The sequence below is a fragment of the Leguminivora glycinivorella genome, chromosome 26 (assembly GCF_023078275.1).
Source record: "Leguminivora glycinivorella isolate SPB_JAAS2020 chromosome 26, LegGlyc_1.1, whole genome shotgun sequence".
Lineage (NCBI taxonomy): Eukaryota > Metazoa > Arthropoda > Insecta > Lepidoptera > Tortricidae > Leguminivora > Leguminivora glycinivorella.
In genome coordinates this window covers 2063821-2084500 of record NC_062996.1, presented here as the reverse complement: position 1 = coordinate 2084500, position 20680 = coordinate 2063821, and the positions used below count along the sequence as shown (strand labels likewise).

The 20680-nt window shown below is 38.2% G+C and overlaps 1 protein-coding gene across 1 annotated transcript; it reads right to left on the bottom strand.

Moving 5' to 3' along the window:
* Positions 1–15081: 15081 nt before the first annotated feature.
* On the bottom strand, positions 15082–20617 carry LOC125239916 (zinc finger protein 287-like). The gene is made up of 5 exons (XM_048147688.1): positions 20395–20617; positions 19735–19867; positions 18825–18887; positions 17257–17370; positions 15082–16601 (listed from the first exon to the last, which is right to left on the bottom strand). Exons 1-5 carry the CDS (start codon positions 20521–20523, stop codon positions 15439–15441), a joined length of 1602 nt encoding a protein of 533 aa, XP_048003645.1. The 5' UTR covers positions 20524–20617; the 3' UTR covers positions 15082–15438.
* Between the last annotated feature and the right edge of the window lie 63 nt (positions 20618–20680).

The following is a 20680-nucleotide window of genomic DNA, read 5'->3' as shown; positions in this document are numbered from 1 at the left end:
AAATGTAGTACTTAAATACATATGTAAAGTATCTCAAAGATACTTTCCAGTCACCATTATGGTGCATCAATATTCATACCAAAGTACTACACAAATAATGCAGTAAATCAGTAAACAAAGTCAATTTCTAACAACATTTGTCTTTCATTATAGTTGCTATTATCTCAACTAATGTATTGAGATATATCAACTTAATTCAGCATATTCAGGATACAAAATTCCATATATAATAGCCAAACTCAATATGAAAGCTTTGTAACCATTCTCTTACAAAGTACACTTCTCAAACATGTCTCTCATAAACACAACTAAGGCAAGTACATTAACACCACACATAGATCAACACATTACAGATTATTAGAGATATTTCATAAACAACAGAACACCTCTGTCGTACACATATTATCAAAGCCACTTATAGTTACATCATAGATGTTTCATAAGCCACAGAACCTCTCTGTGGTAACCACATTATCAAAGCCACTTTTAGGTAAATCATAGGTGTTTCATAAACCACATTATCATATCAGTAATTACTTTCATAAACATGAATTTAACCAACACATGAAAAACCCATAGGGAAATCAGGTAGTTCTTTCATCTGGCACATTACCAAATCCATCTTTATCAAATCATACATTTTCTTAGACACAATATACAAACTTAAAGCTATACATTTACATGGTGTCACAACGCTCCACACTAGTGGCCAACGCTTGACAAATATCATTATTAGACCCAAAATGTGTATGAAGGTTCGTCAACCCTCTCAGAGTAGCGCTAGTCTGTACACATGCCCGAGGGCCCTTACAGTGATCACCATCTTGGGGGTCCTCCCAGAGGATGCGTGAACCCATGGCCTTCAGGTGTCAGCGGCCAGGTCTCACAAACTCACTGGCGTTTACCAAGGCCTGGGGCGCGACTCCAACCCCAGCCAAACTCATAACTTTCCTCATATTAAATAGATAGCACAATTACTAAGGCTGGACCGCACCCCCAGCCCCCGGTGGCGGTCATACCAGCATCAGGGCTACCCGATGCCTGGTCCCAAACTCGTTGGGGCCGCGCTGACTTACAGCCACGTTGGCTCTTTCCCGCATTCAACATGCGCCATTTTGTGATGCAATCATGTTAACTACATGATCTTTATATGCATAAACGTGTAACAACTCCCTGCCACACTCATTTCAATATATCATCCATAACGGAAACATCATCATTATCATAAAGCTTGTAATAATGTATAGCAATAATCGTCCATCATGAGAAGTTAAAGTTATAAGTGAAATGAACAAGAAAGTTTGGGAGAACCACTCCTCTTTTAACCTAGAGATATAAAACACCACTTAGCTTTCTTTGGTGACTCAGCTCCCCTTGATGAGCACTGATTCGAATATTAATTTACATAATTAAATTCAACACGCCATAAAGTGACAAACAGGTTTTTACTGGTTTGAATGGAGGTTGTTTCGTTCAGTTGGTAGTGTTGCCAGGTAACTCGCGAAACGTCGCGACAGTTATATTATATCATTTCATCGGTAAGTTTCTTGAGTTTTTGATAATATTTATTGATACGACCTGGCAGAAATATAAATGTACATATTAGTAGTTTATACAATTCAAATCTTATTCAATTCTGTATAGATTTTTGCATATTTTTTGGAAAATTTCTCAAACTCGGAAAGGTTATGTTTTTTAGCATAGTGATGTGATGTGTTTTATCGACCTTGCAATAATAACCTATCAATATTCATACCTTAAAAACGCCATCAATGATTATTGTTCTTTGTTATGATTCTCTTGTTATTTAGCTATTTTACAAATTCAACTTTATATATTTCTTAGATTTCCGAAGAAGAAGACCGGAAACACGAAGTTCAAGGTGCGATGCTCGCGGTTCCTTTACTCCCAAGACTCCACCAAAAAGAAGGCCAAGAAGCTGAAATGGAGCAGGCCCCCAGATGTCTCCCCAGGTGTCTACCTTTGACAATTGTACATAATCGTATTATATTAGATCAAATATCTCGGCGGTCGTCTGGCCGATTTTTAATTTAATTGTGTTTATTCCTGATAGATAGTTGATGATCCTGCTAAATTCTTATTTGTGATGTGTTCAAGTTCCTTGTGTGATTATGGCTTGTGTGATTAAGGACTGTAATTCACGTACATGGAGAAAAGAAAACTCCCAAGAACCTGCTGTGTTTCATTAGTGAATTTCGGTCAGTTATTGATACTATTATTTGTAGGATCTAAACAAAGCATAAAATACGATCTTTTCATAGTTTATATAATAACTACTACCATGTTAAATTCTGTTCTGAAGTTTCTTCAAACTGGTTTTAGGTTATGTTTTTGTACTAGTGATGTGTCATTTTTATCGACGTCCCGACATTAACTCTATTGACATTCTTGCATTGAAAAGGACATAAAAATGATTAATGATGATCAGGTATCACAGACTGAGTAAATCGTAACGTAATGTAACATTTCTAGTGAATTAAACTTATAGTATTTTTTAGTTTTCCAGAAATTCTCAAACATTATTAAAAAGAAACTAAAAATAGGTGAAACTATTGAAATAATAAATTTTGGTACCTACACTGCCGTTTTGTTTTATTTTCTATTTGATAGAGAAAATATTATTGAGGTAAGTATAAGTAGATTCTTGAGTGGTGGACTAGAAATTAATAGAGGGATGCTACACGAATTAAATTACTTAGGTCTTTGCGTAAGGAGAAGAGAAGAATGTATTTATTTGTATTATACTCGTATCTCCCATCTTCTATTTTTTACAAACTATTTAGGCCGATATTACACTATCATAGAAATATAGTCATAGACAACATGCCGTCCTTTTTATTCACGTTACAGAAAAAGGGAGGCATACAGACCTATGATCAGAGATATAGGTATGATAATGTAATATTAGGACTTGGTAAGAGAAGAGAAGTGACCGTTTATGTAGGTAAGTACATAAACAAACCATTTATTTGCAATCAGTAGGTACGGTTAGCCAAGAAGGCAAGAATGTATGAATATATGACTTTCATAGCCAAAAAGCCACATAATAATCCAAATGAAATGTTTATATCAATATTGTATGTTTTCGTTACTTTTATATATATAACGTTTATATTATTTTTAAGGTGGTAAGTAAGTGCATATTTTATCGATAATTGAATCGACAAAGTAACATCCCTAGCTAACACAAAACCAGGGACCACCTACCAAAAAGAGAAATAACTAGCATATATCCATCCTTTTTCAATACATTATCTAAGTCATAAGGAAGTCAAGGATGAGTATATGCATTTTACACGAATTTTTATTAGGGGGGCTTGTTTCAGGCCATAAGGGTTGTTTTCTCAAATATGAAAAAATCTCAAAAGCAGAACTTTAAATAGTATTTTATGCAACAGGCGTTTAAAGGAGATCAAAAAAGACGAGTGGCGTGGGTAACAATTTGAGGCGAAGCCGAAAATTGTTATTAAGACGCCACGAGTATTTTTTGACTCAGTTAAACACCGTTGCATACAATACTTTTTTTACGACCATGCACTTAGTTTTTAATAGGTTTCTTGAATAACTTTCGTGAAATTCACACTGTTTCCTGTATTTTGACGCAAAGGTTTGCACTGTCAGCTCAGCTGCCCAAAGCCTTCCGCGCACGCGCGCCGTATCGTTATAAGGCGTTGCCATGGTTACAGAGCCAAACAATGCGTTTTCAATTTTTTCGATACTGCGCGCATGCGCGGAAAGCCGGCGGACACTGGCTTTGGGGAATAGACTTTTATGTAGGGTTTTAAAGATCTATGCACGACCCTGTAAATGACGAATAATATGTAGTTCGGGAGTAGAAAAAAGACTTTCTAGGAAAATTATTTTGAACTTGATAGGTAAAACAATTTTTAAAAGTTGTACAAAAAAAAATCTGAACTAAGTTTGTAACTATATGAAAAGTATTTTTTATCTTAGATTGCATATTTTATATGCATATTATCGTAACGAATTTTCTTTCAAATAAAAAGAGAATTATTAGAATAGGTTGACGGTGTCTACCGTAAACTAGGGTTACATTGACCAATTTGGGAATTTAAACTTCTCTAGCTTCTACATTTAATGGGTCTTTTTACCCATTAAATGTAGGAGTTAGAGAAGTATAAATTCCAAAATTCGTCAACGTAACGTAACTAAGGAAGAAAAAAAATGGGACCATCAACTTTTTTAGTCTTTTCCTGCTAAAAATCTAAAAAGGTAACAAAATAAGTGATATCAGGATTATTGTTTTCTGTCACGATGCCTGCACGTATGAAATGTTTCTTTTAACCCAGTGGTTGACTGGTAGAGAATGCCTTAAGGTATTATGTCCACCATTTGTACTTATTTTTTTATGTGCAATAAGGAATAAATAAATAAAATAATGTACGCAGAAAAAAAAACGATGTGATCAAACATAAACTGACATCCAACTTTATTTGCAATTATTTCAATATTTATCACAAGAAGCGATCAAATTATCAGCCTCAACAAGTACCGTGACAAAATCAGACAATAATTAACTATGTGTCATTATGGTCAATGTTACCCCATGCAAGTGATCAAAGACACCCCACAGAGTAAATCATTAGTAGTAAATACCTAGTTTGACTTTATGATACAAAATTCAATACAATGGTATAGCTGAACACATTTCTGGCAACCTAATATTCACTGTGAACCTTTTACTTTAATACCCACTACGTTAGTTTAGAAGTTTATTTAAACATGAAAAATAGCAACAAACTATGCTTACTTATATTTTGACATCCGCACTGCCCACGACCATACTTACTTATTCACCGCGTCAGAGCACCATCTAACTATAAAGGTTGGTTAAGGGTTATCATAATATATGTAGATTTCATTACCGACCACTCATAACATATTAAATCCTTATTTTTTGTTAAAATAAATATAATTTGCTCGTTGTAGGTCATATTTTGTTCGCAATCCGAAAGAGTCAACCCTTTTCCCTATTCACCCCCTTCCCGACCCTATTCACTCCAACGTTAGGGTGAGCGAAAATTACTAAATAAAACGACATATTTTCAAAGACAAACCGAAGTTCACACTGCCGGAAGATTTTTTGTGTAAAAAATTAGCATGGCACATATAAAAAAATTGCTATCGACGTTCAAAAGTCGGTTTTGGCCCTATTCACCATAAATTACGTTAGGTATACCCGTTCCGACCCCATGAACCCAAAATCTTCAGAAAACGATGTACTATGTAGCCCAATTTTATTTGGTATTTTGGAGGTAGCTAGTAAAAATAATTTAGTTTAACAATTGTGCGAAAATAGATTCTCATTTGGCCGGTTTTTTTTAACCTGGCCTGGTGGCCTAGTGGTAATAACGTTAGCTGCGTAAGCTGAAGACCCGGGTTCGATTCCCGGCTCAGCCACCGTGGGCCTTGTCGTTTTTTCTTTCGTGTATGATATCTATTTCAATATATGTATGTATGTATGTGAACACTTTATTGTACATAAGACAAGTTAGGACATAAAAATACAGTAAAGTTATGATGTACAAAGGCGAACTTATCCCTATAAGGGATCTCTTCCAACCTTTGAGCGAATTGAAAATTTATTATTTATATAAACTTGAAAAAGAACAAATCAAAAATGATTCAATAAAATAATTTTATTTCTTCCCTAGTTGTATAGTTTCATAGTTATGATTTTTATTTTAAAGTAATCCGTCTATATTATAGCAACCATGGGTGATTTTTGCGGACTTAAGTAGAAACGTTGAGGTAGACAGAAGTGTGATTAACATTTCTAAGTGTTAATTTCTTGTATCTAGTCTAACTACGAAGCAATACATTGACGTATAAATTGCGTCCATATACAGAGAGGTCATTCATAAAAATACCACTTTAAGTAAGTTATATATATTTTATACAATGTGACAAGCATTGACCACAAATCCCAATTCACCCCTCTTCCGACCCTAATCAGCCCCTTCGTAAACCTATTCACCCCCTTTGCGACCCGATTCCCCCCATTCCTGATCCCATTCACCCCTCAGGCCGCGGATATTTATTCATCCCGTAAAAATTCCCCAACACAGTTGCATCGCTTTCTTCATGAAAACCATTATAAAAATGAAAATATGTCTTATGATTTTCTGTTACTTATACATAAACTTTAGAAGTGTATACACATTCAAAAGGATAATGAACGATTAAAATGAGTAAAAATCCAATAAATTTGAACGTCAACTTTGACAGACATGAAACTGTAAATAAAAATGTGTGGCTTGCACATTTATTTTTCACTGTAATTTTAAATATTCACACATTTTTTTTTGTAACATATTGTGTATAATACTTTTCACTCAACAGATAACTGTTATTGGCCTAAGACTATGTAAAAATACCTATGTAAGTTGAATATTTACGGCTGTTGTCCTAAATACAAATAATAATAATAATAAAAAAATAAGATTTGAAAGAAATAAAGAGAATAAAAAAACATAATATATTATAAGCAGAACAAATCAGTTGACGCCTTAGTTGATTGTCAATGACGTCACTGCCTATACCTGGCTGCATAGCTATAGCGCCGTGCGCGCAGCTGGCACCCGGGCTGTCCGGCATTGACTTCGTGGCGCTTGCAGCGAGCGGACGTCTCCTGAATCTCTGTGGTCGAAGGGTCGCGTGAGCCATACTTTTGTGTTCAGTGCAGTGCAGTGAATAAATAAGCAATCGTGTTAAAGTTAAGGCTAGTAGATTTTAAGCTTGTTCTGATAAATCATTGTTTGCGTTTAGCTTATGCTTGCTTAGATAATTAAATTGCTTTAAACTTAAATAAAACGGTTTCTAGATTAAATCATTTTTTTATTTAGTGCAATCCTGTTGTTTATCCTTATATCAGAAACGGGATAAAGAACTAGTTTGCTCACACAAGTGGATTTCGTGATTGAGTTTTGAATTAAGAAAACCGTTACGTGTTGCGTTGCATTTTAAATACCAACGATTGCTTATTGATCGCTAGCATATACCTTAGCTACTTAGCTGTTGATTCTTTTGTGTGTATTTTACTTGTGAGTAAATTGCATAATGGTGTATAGTAGGAGTAGATCACGATCACGTAACCGTGAAAGACCACATACTCGAGGTAGGTCGCGCGTTCGTAAACGGCGTCATTTTCGAAATAGGCGTGATTCGCGGAGTGTATCTAGCGACATTAGTAACGGTGAATCGCGACGTAGCTCGAGTGCAGGACGGCGGTGTGATTCGCGGAATGGCTCTCGCGTTCTAGATCGAAGTGATTCGTGGAGTACTGAAGAACGCCGTCCACGAAGTAGGATTAGGAAACGCTCGCGCAGTAGGAATAGGCGTCGGTCGCGTAGTAAAACCGCAGTTCGCTCTAATAGCAGGGCTAAACGTAGTCATTCGCATAATGTTTTACGAATCCCACGGCGCGATCGTTCGCGAAGTAGCTTACGCGGCGAGCCGCGACGCAATTCACGTCATGTTCACGTCGATACGGAGAAACAAACTCGTGCTGTACGCGTACTTACACCTGGAACGCCACCTTTACCAGATTTTTCGGTCATTCCGCCTCGACAACATTCTTTAGAATCTCGCGAACCCGGTTCTGAGGCGTCTACTCTTGCACAAGCGTTGATGCAGGCTATTAAATCGGTTCAACCTGTCAGATCACAACATTACTATGTGTCAAACTTTGATCCCTCGTTGCATAACATCGAAGCGTGGTGTGAAGAAGTAGACCGCGCCAGAACCGCAAATGACTGGAACGATCACGAGTGTTTGTCGCGTGTAGCCTCTTGCTTGAAAGGTGACGCGAAAGTTTGGTTAAATGAGTGGGTTACGAATGATAGGACGTGGTCAAATTTTAAACGGGAGTTTATAGCTTTGTGTCCTAATAAACTTGACCACGCTAACATTTTATTTGACTCCATGAATTCTACATCGGACAAATATTCTACTTATGCGGAATATGCGCGACGTACATTATTGCGTTTGAAGATTGTTCAAGGTCTAAGCGATGAGTTGAGGATTTTAATTGTAATTCGCGGCATAGACAATCCTCAAGTACGTGCAGCAGCGGCTAATGCAAATCTAACCCCGAAAATATCATTTCATTTTTATCAATCTATACTAAGCCTAAATTTTTAAAACGAGATAACACAAGTCGCCAAAGAAAGGGCCCTCAAACAAGGGATAGTCCGTTCTCTGGAAAAAAATGTTTTAATTGTAATCAACGGGGACATATTAGTCGCGATTGCAAACGTCAGAAACCTACCAACGCTTCCGATACGCAACCAAAGTCAGGTTCAGCTTCAGGCCTAAGCTCCGGTTCAGGTCCTAGTAATTTGTGCACATTTTGCAAGAAGCAGGGACATACGGAGGATAAATGTTTTGCGAAAACTCGATCTTCTGATCAGCGTAATCAGCGTAACGTGAATCTTTGTTCTCGCCGGTCGAGTAGTCCCAGAAGCAAGGACGTAACTACGGCCGTTATAAACGGAGTACCGGTTGATGTACTCATTGACAGTGGTGCCATTGAAACTTCCTTGATTTCTTCCGATGCCGTTAAGCATATACCTTGCCAGCCTAAACCTAAACGTACACCTCTGCTAGGGCTAAGCGATAAAGAAATTATTAGCACGTCCTGTGTCACACTGACAGTTGAGTTTAGCAACATCGCTATTGAAGTAGATTTGTTAGTTGTACCATCGCAATATATGTACGCACCCATTATAATCGGTACCGATGTGCTGAATCGCGACGGGATAACATTTACTCGTAGAAAATATGAACATTGTCTTACGTACAATAACACCTTTCCTAGTCACATCAATACCGTTGAGTTAGGCGATCAGGCTAAAATAAATACACCACTTCAGGATGAGGATTTGGCCAGCCTCATGACTGTTATCGACAAGTTCTCAAACTTTTTAATATCGGGTACCGCTATGACCACTGTCAAAACAGGTGAAATGGAAATAAGGCTTGCCAAGTCCACACCGGTGGTGTATCGTCCGTACAAGCTCTCTTATCAAGAAAAGCTCAAGGTTCGCGAAATAACACAAGACTTGCTAGACAAAGGCGTTATTAGGCGTTCAAAATCGGACTACGCGAGCCCAATAATACTCGTAAAAAAGCGTGATGGCTCGGATAGGCTCTGCGTAGACTTTCGAGCATTGAATCGTATCACAGTAAAGGAACGATATCCTCTTCCACTCATAGACGATCACATAGACAGGTTAGGTGGTTACAGATTTTTCTCAAGCCTCGACATGGCAACAGGCTTTCACCAAATTCCTCTCAAAGAAGAATGCATTCATCTTACTGGTTTCGTAACCCCTGAAGATCACTTTGAATACGTCAAAATGCCTTATGGTCTCGCTAATTCACCTATAGTCTACCAGCGCATAATTAACGATACTTTGCGCGATCACATCAATGAGGGTAACGTTTTAGTTTACGTTGATGACGTACTTACTCCTCTTGAGTAACTCTGTGATTGAGGGAATAGAGTTGTTGGATAAGGTTCTCGGTACTCTTACTAGTGCCGGTTTTTCAATCAATTTACGAAAATGTTCTTTTCTCACAACTGAGGTTGAATATTTGGGTAAATTAATATCTCAGGGTCAGGTTAGGCCGAGCCCAAGAAAAGTTGAAGCCTTGGCTTCGACCACGGCTCCAAAAAATGTTAAACAGGTTCGGCAATTATTAGGCTTAGCAGGGTACTTTAGACGCTACATTAAAGATTATGCATCTAAAACTGCCCCGATTGCTCATCTGACCCGCAAGAATGTCAAATTTGATTGGACAGCAGAGTGCGAAGCTATACGTCAAGAGATTATCAAACAACTAACTAATGAGCCAGTACTTGCAATTTTTAATCGGGAGCTCCCCACTCAAGTCCACACCGATGCTAGTAGCATAGGATATGGGGCGGTTCTTTTACAAATTTACCCTGATTTGACAAAGCACGTAGTAGCTTACTATAGTAGGTCTACGCAAGGAGCTGAAAGCAGATATCATTCTTATGAGCTCGAAACTCTCGCCGTCGTTAAGGCTTTACAAAATTTCCGGCACTATCTCGTGGGTTTGAAATTTGTTGTAGTCACTGATTGTAACGCTCTGAAGTCTACCGAGCGGAAAAAGGACTTACTGCCTCGCGTTGCCCGTTGGTGGGTATACCTTCAGGACTTTGATTTCTCGATCGAATATCGCAAAGGGGTTATGATGTCGCACGCGGATTATCTTAGTCGGAACCCAGTGGTTCATATTAATCAAATTAAGAAACCTAAAAACTGGGCCCAAATAGCTCAGTTAGCCGATGACGAAACTCGAGACCTTATACAAAAACTTCACGATGGTAACCTCGATGCCGATCGTTATTCAGTTCAAAACGACATCCTGTACTACAAATATATCCCAGTAGGCGGGCAACCGCGATTGTTGTGCTATATCCCCAAAGGACATCGGCTCAGTTTTTTGCGCATATTTCATGATGAGCACGAACATATTGGCACAGACAAAACCCTAGATCTCATATTGAGACACTTTTGGTTCCCCGGCCTTAAGCAATTTGTTAGTAAATATGTGGCTCATTGTCTTGTATGCATTTCGCAAAAACGAGTCCCTCGCGCTCCTTTACAAAATATTACATCATGGGAAAAACCTGATACCCCATTCCATACTGTTCACGCTGATGCTTTAGGTCCTTTGCCACCATCAGAAGGGTACAAGTTTATTCTCGTCATCGTGGACTCGTTCACGAAGTTCACCCTTTTGTATCCCATCTATAAACAAGATGCAGCTGAACTCAAACGTGTGGTTACTCAAGCAATTTCGATATTCGGTGTGCCCAAGCTTATGATTACGGACAAGGGACGTATGTTTGAATCTAACGATTTTGTAACATGGATAAGAGAACTGGGTAGCGATCTCCATTATATAACGCCGGAGATGCATCATGCTAATGGCCAGGCCGAGCGCTACATGCGAACCGTCCTTAACATGTTGCGCATTCAAACAAACTACAAAAATGCATCGTGGTCAGATACGATATGGAAGTTACAACTAGTGTTAAACATAACAAAACAAAAAACGACGCAAGCCTCCCCGCTGAATCTTTTGATAGGTACAGAAGCCACAACCCCTGCGATTCGCGCCCTAGTTCGTGACTTGGCAGTTGAAGGATCCTCTCCAAATAGAGAGGCTCTGCGTGAGATAACCAGGAGCAGAACTAGGAACTTGCTAAAAAGAAACCAGGCACAGCAAGACGAGCGCGTCAATCGGCATCGTCATCAACCACGCCAATTTAATCTGAACGACTTAGTATTTGTCATAAAAATATCTCAGTCAACAGGGAAGCTAGATTCTGGCATGCGTGGTCCTTACAAGGTAGTGGAGGTGCTGCCAAGTGGACGCTACGCACTTCGCTTGCTTACTGGTGGCTATGGCAAGACGACGCAGGCTGCGGCTCAACACATGGTGCCGTGGCGAGGCGAATGGTGTCCTGACACGTGTGCTGCACTGTTTGAAAGTAAGTTTACTACTTCTTTGACAGATTGGTGAACAGAACTCACGTATGATTATGGTCTGCGTGTTGCGAGGTACACACGTATGAATACGGTCTGCGTGCTGTACAAATTACACGTTTGAATACGGTCTGCGTGTAATGCAGTTTACACATAAGAATACGGTCTGTGTGTAAACTGGGCTTGCACGTATGATTAGGGTCTGCGTGGCAAGTAACTTGACGTACGATTATGGTCTGCGTCAAGTATGTTTTAGAGAGAGGCTGATCATCCGGAGGCCAGGGACAGCATCCGCTTCTACTGGCAACTATAGTCACTGCAGGCAATGAATCAGCTGGGTTTGATTTTTTAACAAGAGACGTCTCTGCTTACCTAAGATTGATGAAAGTGTGCGGGTTGCAGTTTTGCATTGATTGATGTGTGAATGATGTGTGAATTAATTGAACGATGAACGAGTGTTAGTTTTGAAAGTTTGAGTGCCAAAGTATTTAGACTTTTGAATTTTCTCTAACTTCGTTTTTGTTTCCATAGGTGAAGACCTGGAAGGTGATGAAACATCATCATCTTCGGCAACCGCCGCAGACGCGGAAACTGGGCCTACTACGTCAGGCACAGTTGCTGTCATGGACACCACTCCAGCACGTGTCGAGGACGACACTCTGTCAGGAGAGGCCGTATAAGCAGAACAAATCAGTTGACGCCTTAGTTGATTGTCAATGACGTCACTGCCTATACCTGGCTGCATAGCTATAGCGCCGTGCGCGCAGCTGGCACCCGGGCTGTCCGGCATTGACTTCGTGGCGCTTGCAGCGAGCGGACGTCTCCTGAATCTCTGTGGTCGAAGGGTCGCGTGAGCCATACTTTTGTGTTCAGTGCAGTGCAGTGAATAAATAAGCAATCGTGTTAAAGTTAAGGCTAGTAGATTTTAAGCTTGTTCTGATAAATCATTGTTTGCGTTTAGCTTATGCTTGCTTAGATAATTAAATTGCTTTAAACTTAAATAAAACGGTTTCTAGATTAAATCATTTTTTTATTTAGTGCAATCCTGTTGTTTATCCTTATAATATTATTTTCCTACTTTGATTGCGGAAAATAGAAGGAATATGTCAAGAAATATAATAACATTTAAATACCCCCGGAACCCTTTTCACCCCAAATTACGGTATTTATTAAATTGTCATTATGTAAAATGTCGGAAACTACGGAACCCTACACTGACGCGCTCTTGGTCGGTTTTTCTTCTAAATGCTATGTAAGAGATAATAAAAAATTACACCTCCCAATTTATAATGTATTTTTTTTGCAAAAAAAATATTTATTGCTCTCCGAGACATTTCTAAAAACCCCTGACTCAATGGGGATACGACGTTTCATAACAGAGTTCCTATGATCACCTTTCTGCTCCATCATCAGATTAGCTCCATGATACCATAATATTGCATTGTCACTTGATTTACATATGTGTGCAAAATTTCAGCTCAATTGGAAACCGGAAAGTGGGTCAAATTTAGCTTCTACGTTTTGACTCAAACTAACATAACTAACAAGGCAAGTTGAATAAGAGCTTGTACCTATAAAGGCTTATGATACTAGATTTGCAATAAGTTTACTTGTCATAATTTAAGAACAGATGAGACAGACATATCCAATGACACAAGTCTATACCGTTTTTGTGAACTGTCAAATTACCTCATACAATTTACGAGTACGGCTGTAAGGCAACCAGGTAGGGTTTATTATTGCACTTTAATTACATATTAATGATTTCTAGCCCGTAAGATATATATTTGCTTTAACAATGGATAGATATTTATGCGGGTGAGATACACTCTCACATTTAGGTTTTTATAAAGAATCAAATATTTTTAAGCGACCCGATCAGATATGTATGCGGATAAGGACCCTCCCACATCTACCGTTTTGCGATCGTAGCGTCGGGCCAACTGTATGGCCGCGCTGACGCGGCGTCTTTTTCCATACAGTTGGCCCGACGATATACGCTCGCGAGACGCTAGAAAGAGAGACGATGTTTTTGCCGGTCACGGAGCATCACAAATTTTTGCCGGGAACATGTCGTCATATACTTATGGCCCCCTATAGAAAATCAGATATTTTTGCACGGCTGTTCATAGTCATTTATGCTGGTCACCAGCTGGTGTTCCATGAACATTTGGTCTAAGTAGTTGAGTGGAGAAGTGCCATTCAAAACAAGCGCTTTGTAAACAACGATGTATTTAGGTGATTTATAATTATTATTGTTTTCAACTTACGGTTACGTGTTCGCGGTATGCACAAAGTAAATCTTTAATGAAATTGAGTCATTTTTTTATATACACAATTAAATTTGAACCAGAAGCACTATACCTATACCCGCTCGCATTCCCCTTTTTTCTATTCTAAATAAGAATCGATTAATTACGTATCTGAATATGTATGAATAAATTGTAATTGTTTACATACAACCTGTGAAGTTTGGTTGACAAAATTTGACGTAGGTACTGTCATATATATTTTTAAAATGACGTACTGTTAATACCAGCGTAATGAAAATGTATTCCAATGAGTAAAACAAAACATGAAACTTTTTTCAATTTAACCGAACTAGAATGAAATCATTTATACTCATTCGGTTGTGTTCGTTATTTTCTTTAATAATGTGATATATTTTTATTTATTTTTTATGCACAAGCCATGCACCTTTAAATTTTAAATGAGATTGGATCTCCACCTGACATATTTGATTTACCCTATTTATTTTGAGCACAGTTTTACACTGGTATGGTTTTTCGTGTACGTACACCATTTTCTGTCAAAATATTTGTCAAATTTAATTGTCAACGCGGAGCGACCGGCGACACGTCTGCCTCCGATGAGCCGCTCACGGCATCTAATCGAAAGGAGAATTCTGACAGCAATGGCGAATGTATGGAAATTTTACGATAGTTTAAATTTAAGGTAAAATTTCTTTGTTGCCTTTGAGAGGAAAAATATAAAAAACCTCAAAACTTCTAGTCCATTTATCTGGCTTTTAGAATCACTTAATGTTATAACTAAAGTATTGAATTTTTTTAACAAAGTTTACTAAACGGCGACATACGTTTTTCTCATTTTAGGTCAACTTTGCGTGTGTTTATTTATTATACCTTTAATAATTAGAGATTCTGAATAGTCAAAAGTTGTAGACACACTCTTTAAGATAATAACTACATTTATTTTACTTCATTTTATTGAGAAATGTGAGCAGCATTTGTTAAACGCCGAATGCACTTTTCGAGGATTTCGTACGACCCCCTCTTAAGGCACACTCAAAGGACAGATGGCGCCACCTTATTAGTCCATTGCACAGATAAAGAATTTCATACGTGAGAGCGAGAAGATGATATGTTTTTCTCTCTCTCTCACATGCCTAGGCACTTGCTCAGGTGGGAGAAAATGTCAGTGTGCCTCCTCATTGAAAAGCAACAAAAAATTTCATTGTTGTTGTTGTTGTTGTATGTCCTAAGGCACCCCATAGGTGCATAGGGCCTCCACAAGATCCTTCCACGCCTTTCTATCTTGAGCCACCACCTTGGCCTCGTTCCAGTTATTATAAAATAACGCCAATTACATATTAAACAGAAAAGCTTTAAAAAAAGTCTTCACAATTAGTAAATTTCATTATTAAGTTTCGTATAACATTTTTTTATTCATTTCCATGCTTTTACTTATAATATGTGGCAAGTATTATTATACAAGTATACACTATCCAATATTTATTCGATCTTTACTTTCATACAGACCATCTAAGCTAACCCTGCGCTTAAATGTGCCAAAGTGTGAAGGTACCACTAGAATAAACCTCATACATTCATAGGAACTTGTTGAACTTTTGTTTTTATGTGACCAGCGGACTGCTCAACTCTCGGCTCTCAAACTCCGACAGAGTTATCCCATGGTTCGACAACATATGGCTCTTCAAACTACACTTCTGAACAAAGGCCAGCCCGCACACACCACACTTAAACCGTCTATCATTATTATGTATCCGCATATGCTCCCGGAGAGTTTTCTTCCTAGCGTACGCTTTCAAACACACATTACACTTGTGCACCCGTTCACCGTTATGCTTGATCATGTGCTCGTCTAAAGATTGCTTGATGAAAAATCCTTGACCGCACTCCGGGCAAATATGATTCCGTTCCATTAAATGTACTTTCTTAATATGAGACGTTAGCTTAGATTTCAAAATAAAGTTTTTATCGCATATATTGCATTTGTAAGAAGCTGCGACTGTGTTATGTTCAGTGAACATATGTCTATTCCTTTGGTAATAACTAGTGAAGCTTTGATCGCAGTGTGGACAGTTGGTAGTATATCTTGCGCTACTATTATGAGTGTATTTTTCATGGCACATCTTTCTAACTCTAGTAGTAAACACTTTATCGCAGAACTCGCATTTATACGTGCCTATATCGTGCGTGCGTTCGTGATTTTTCAATCTATGCTTATTTATGAAACCCATGTCACACACATTGCATATATAGTTCCTATAATGCCCGTTCATATGTTGTAGAAGCATTTTGAACGTCTCAAATGTGGAATTGCAGTGAGCGCAGGTGAGAATGTCTCCTGAAGTTAGTTTGAATTCCATGATGTAATCTTTGACGTCCGGATGAAACTTCACATCATGTTGTTTGACCAAATGCTTTTTCAAAGTGGCTACGTCTTCGAATCTGTCGTTGCAAACGTTGCATTTGAGGTCAGTGATGTCCATTTTAACAGACATGTTGTTTTTATCCATTCTCTTTGTGTCGTAGAACTCTGAGTCTTTATGTTCTGATTCTGTGTGTGCTCTTAGATCTTGTGGGTCCGGGTATGTTTCCTTGCAGTAAGCGCAAACGTAGCCATATAAAGTCTTGTTAGAGAAAGGTGTTCCGTTGCAATGTTTGAGTAGATTTTCTATATTTTGTTTGTGTTTCCGACTCTCGCTGACGTAGCTTGTGCGGTGTTCGGTGATCTTAACGTTCTCTATTTTGGACAACTGACGAAGAGGTAGAGCTGTAACAGAAAAATTAGGTACTTTGAGTAATGTTTTATTGTAGAGAAACAAATAAAACTAACATGAATAGGCTAACTAGCCTATTAAGAAACGCCTGATATATAGGAAGCAGTTATCGCCCATATCTAAGCAACATCAGGGGAGCCACTCATGCTTTGCCAACCTTTGATAGATAGATATATTCTTTATTCAACCACAAGCTTACTTTGGCAACCCCAAACACCTGCTTCTTGAAGAACTCCATGTCATAGCGCAAGTGAAACACGTCAAAAGGTAGCTCATTCCACAAATTGCACGTTCTGGGCAAAAACGGGCGAGAGGCCCGTTTTTAGTTGTCATGTCGAGAAAGTGAGGATGAACTTTGTTTCGTTCGAGGTGCGGTGAAAAAGCGCGATGGTGTCATCAAATCGAAGAGTTCGTCAGAACGTTCCCCGTTATATAGACGGGGAAATTACGCGGAATCTGATCATCGTAAATTATTTACTTTATTGACTTCTCAAGGGAAAATTTCTTTATTTAAACTTTATTGCAGAATTTAAAACAAAAGTATACATATGGCGGACTTAATGCCTAAAAAAAATTTGTAAAATTGTGTTTTTCTGAAAGAAAAGAAAGTCAAAAAGTTCTGGCATATAAGGATAAAAAATAACGAACCAGTCTTGGAGGTCTTGCGCCGCTTGACGGTGACTTGCTCGAAGGCGAGCAGCTCGGCTAGCTTGCTGTCCTCTTCCTTCAGGTCCTCATAATCTGACATTTCCTCCTTCAGCTCTGTAAATAATAACATATTAGTTACATAGTTTTCAGTACAGCTGGTGTTTTTTGTCACTAGTGCGAGAAGTGGTTCATTATATGTCAGGTCGAAACTTCGAAGGTCCATCTGTACTGAAAAACGTCGTACGATACACGTGCAAAAAGGAAATTCGTAACTCGTGTCGATTTAAAACACTCCCTTCGGTCGTGTTTTAATTTATCGCCACTCGTTTCGATCTTCCTTTTTTACGCACTTGTATCGTAATGTACTATTTCACCCCACTCGCACATTGAGGGCCAGTTGCATCAACCACATTTGACAGACACATCATCGTCACGCAGCAGAGATCTATGGAACTTAACTTCCCATACAATAGAACGGCTTTAACGGTGACAGACGGTTTGGTGCAACCGTCCCTAAATGTGCTATTGCACGCACGCGGAGCGTGAGTTATTGAAAAATCGTTCTCCCAAAGGAGTTAAGAAATTTGTAAAAACGTACTTAACTTTTTTACATCAATTTACATATTTTGAAAAACATCCTGTGTAACTCGAGGCGAAAGAATATTGTACACTCGACATGCGCGGATCCAGGGGGGGGTCATGGGTGTCATACCACGTGACCCCCCTTGGAGCCAGGGTCTTAACCACGTGCCCCCCCCCCCCCCCCCACCCCCGGGCACGAAGCTGGATCCGCGCTTGAAACATGAGTATTTAAATTAACTTACTCTCGTTAACAACATTCCAACTTTCCCCCCTTGTTGCACAATGTACTATTGATTCATTATTCGGTCCACACAGAGTGAGGCGCGTCGCGAGGCCATGTGCACGCGTGGCAAATCTGCTATATTGTTATATAGACGTGCCAATACTAGGCGCTAATAGCGCAGCAGTATTTAAATACAAGTTAAAACGGTGGTTGGTTGACCACAAAGAGTTCTTTGAATTAAAAACTTAGATATAAGTGAGATGGGCCGAATACGGAATTTGCCGAGTACGAATATTCGACCGAACATTCGGTTCAGCTGTTACCGAACCGAACATTCGGCTGAATATTCGGTTCCGCCATATTTTAAATCCTGGCTTAGAGTTAAAAACTCTTCAATGATTGGTAAGTAATGGGTACATTAGGTACTAATAAGGCTCTTAATGTTCCTATAATTTAGTGCATAAGAAAATTTTGGTTTTGTTTCTTAAGCTACGTTATTATAATTGTTAACACAATTAATAAATAATTGAAGGACCTTTTTTAACGCATTTTTAACTCCCTTTAGTGTTTTCTTAGAATGCTGAAATAGGATGTCATTATCCGATGAATTATGAAAAAACTTACGCTATTTATTTACTTTGTTTATTTAGTAAATATTCGGCAATATAACCGTACTATTCGGCCGAATACGAACATTGAAAAACTTGCCGAATACCGAATATTCGGCCCATCTCTACTATAGATAAATAGATAGGAAACTTACGGATGATGTACGCTCCATTGTCCTCATCATCAGACAGCTCCATTTTAACTCTCAGTTCTTCACCTGAAAATCAAATATAAGTAATCAAAACAAAATTAAAGAAACATTCTGGTTTAAAATCATAAAGAATAATAAAACATTAATGTGAACATAATACCACATATTTTTTAAAATATTGATTTATAGTAACTAGCAAAATGTATGTAGATAGTAAAATCTACAAGTACCTAGATTATTGCATAAATGAATAAAACAAATAAAAACTTATTAAAACTACTTAAAACTAAATACCTAACCTACTTATAAATAAAAAATTTGGCCTAAATCGCCGTCAATGGGCAAGGTACCCAGAAGGCTGGCAGCATTTCCACGCTGTATAGCGATACTTATACGTTGCGTGAAATACTGGCCAGCCCTCTGGTCGCCTGAGGTCTCTATCAGGCGAGACGACAAATAATAACGACTTATTAATTTATTTCTGGTTTTAGATAGTACATTAATGTTAACATATTTTTTTTGTGTTTATTTTTTTAACACCAATAAATGTGAGTGTGTTTAGTAAAACGTGCCACTTTGTCGGTTACCATTAAGGCGAGATTTGCTAGTATCTTTATATGAATAAACTGACAAAGCGGTTTTATAGCAATCGATAAAGTGGGACGTTTTCCTGTGCACACTCACAATTAATAAAAATTAATTAATTAATTGTAATTGACTAGACATTTAAACCTGATATTTTTGGGCAAGAACTCAATTTATTTCGAATCTTTCTAAATTCGTACTTTTTCCTTAAATTTCTTAGTTAAATGTATTATAATAAGACTTAACTTGCAATGTTTCTAAGACCTAATTAGAAGTCATCTTATAAGTGAAATTTCTATATTTCTTAGACAGTAAAGTTTTGACTGACCTTTGACAGGCGTGGTGAGCCGTGTCTGGAGCTCCACCTGGCAGCGCTGCACTTGCAGCTTGAAGTCACTCGCGTCCCGGAGGCGGCTTACACATATCTCACAGATGCCACACTCGCTGTCCTCGAGGGGCAACTGGAAGGAAATGCACCATTATAGTAGGAAAATCTTGCAATTAACATTATATACAGAATCATAGAAAATATCTGTTGCTCAGTGAGCTAATATTATCTGTGATAAATTAAACATTCAAATAAATGTAACCACATGTTTCGTAGGCAATGTCTCTACCATAAGAAAGATGTTAAAGAAAAATAATAATGAAGTTGGTTAAAGGCCATACTAATATTATAAATGGGAAAGTGTGTGTGTCTGCTTGTTTGTCCGTCTTTCACAACCAAACGGAGCGACGAATTGACGTGATTTTTTAGGTGGAGATAGTTGAAGGGATGGAGAGTGACATAGGCTACTTTTTGTCTCTTTCTAACGCGAGCGAAGCCGCGGGCAAAAGCTAGTACAAAATAAATGGAACTGAAAAAATTCTATTGCTACTATTAGACACATAAAAACCAATATATTCCTATCATGTACTAGAACATTTCACTGCTTAGCAATTGTAAACAATTATGCTATCGACACAGAAGTAAACAAATGATAATTACGTGTATTTCGAAGCACTCTTTTAGCATATCCGCGTATATCTCCGTTTGCCCCAGACGAGTATACGGCGAATGCAAATGCTTATCTGGCGGCCGCATTAAGCAGCAGCGGCACGAATTTAATTCCTCCATTAGATAAAATTGTGGGTGGCTACCAATTTACAGAGAAATAACTAGATCTCATTAGCAGCTTGAAATTATAGCGAAATTAAAATAGAAACTCTGATCGTTTCGACTGCCCATTAAATTAATTTTGACAGCTATTTGACATTTGTTTTTTTTTTTAATT

Bases quoted from the DNA above. Each gene is read 5' to 3' on its own strand.
- LOC125239916 (XM_048147688.1), bottom strand. From the start codon at position 20,523: ATGGAGGAATTAAATTCGTGCCGCTGCTGCTTAATGCGGCCGCCAGAT. The intron at 19,868-20,394 runs GTAATTATCATT...ATTTCCTTCCAG, and splicing joins AAGAGTGCTTCGAAATACAC to TTGCCCCTCGAGGACAGCGA. The intron at 16,602-17,256 runs GTTCGTTATTTT...TTTCTGTTACAG, and splicing joins GCGCAAGACCTCCAAGACTG to CTCTACCTCTTCGTCAGTTG.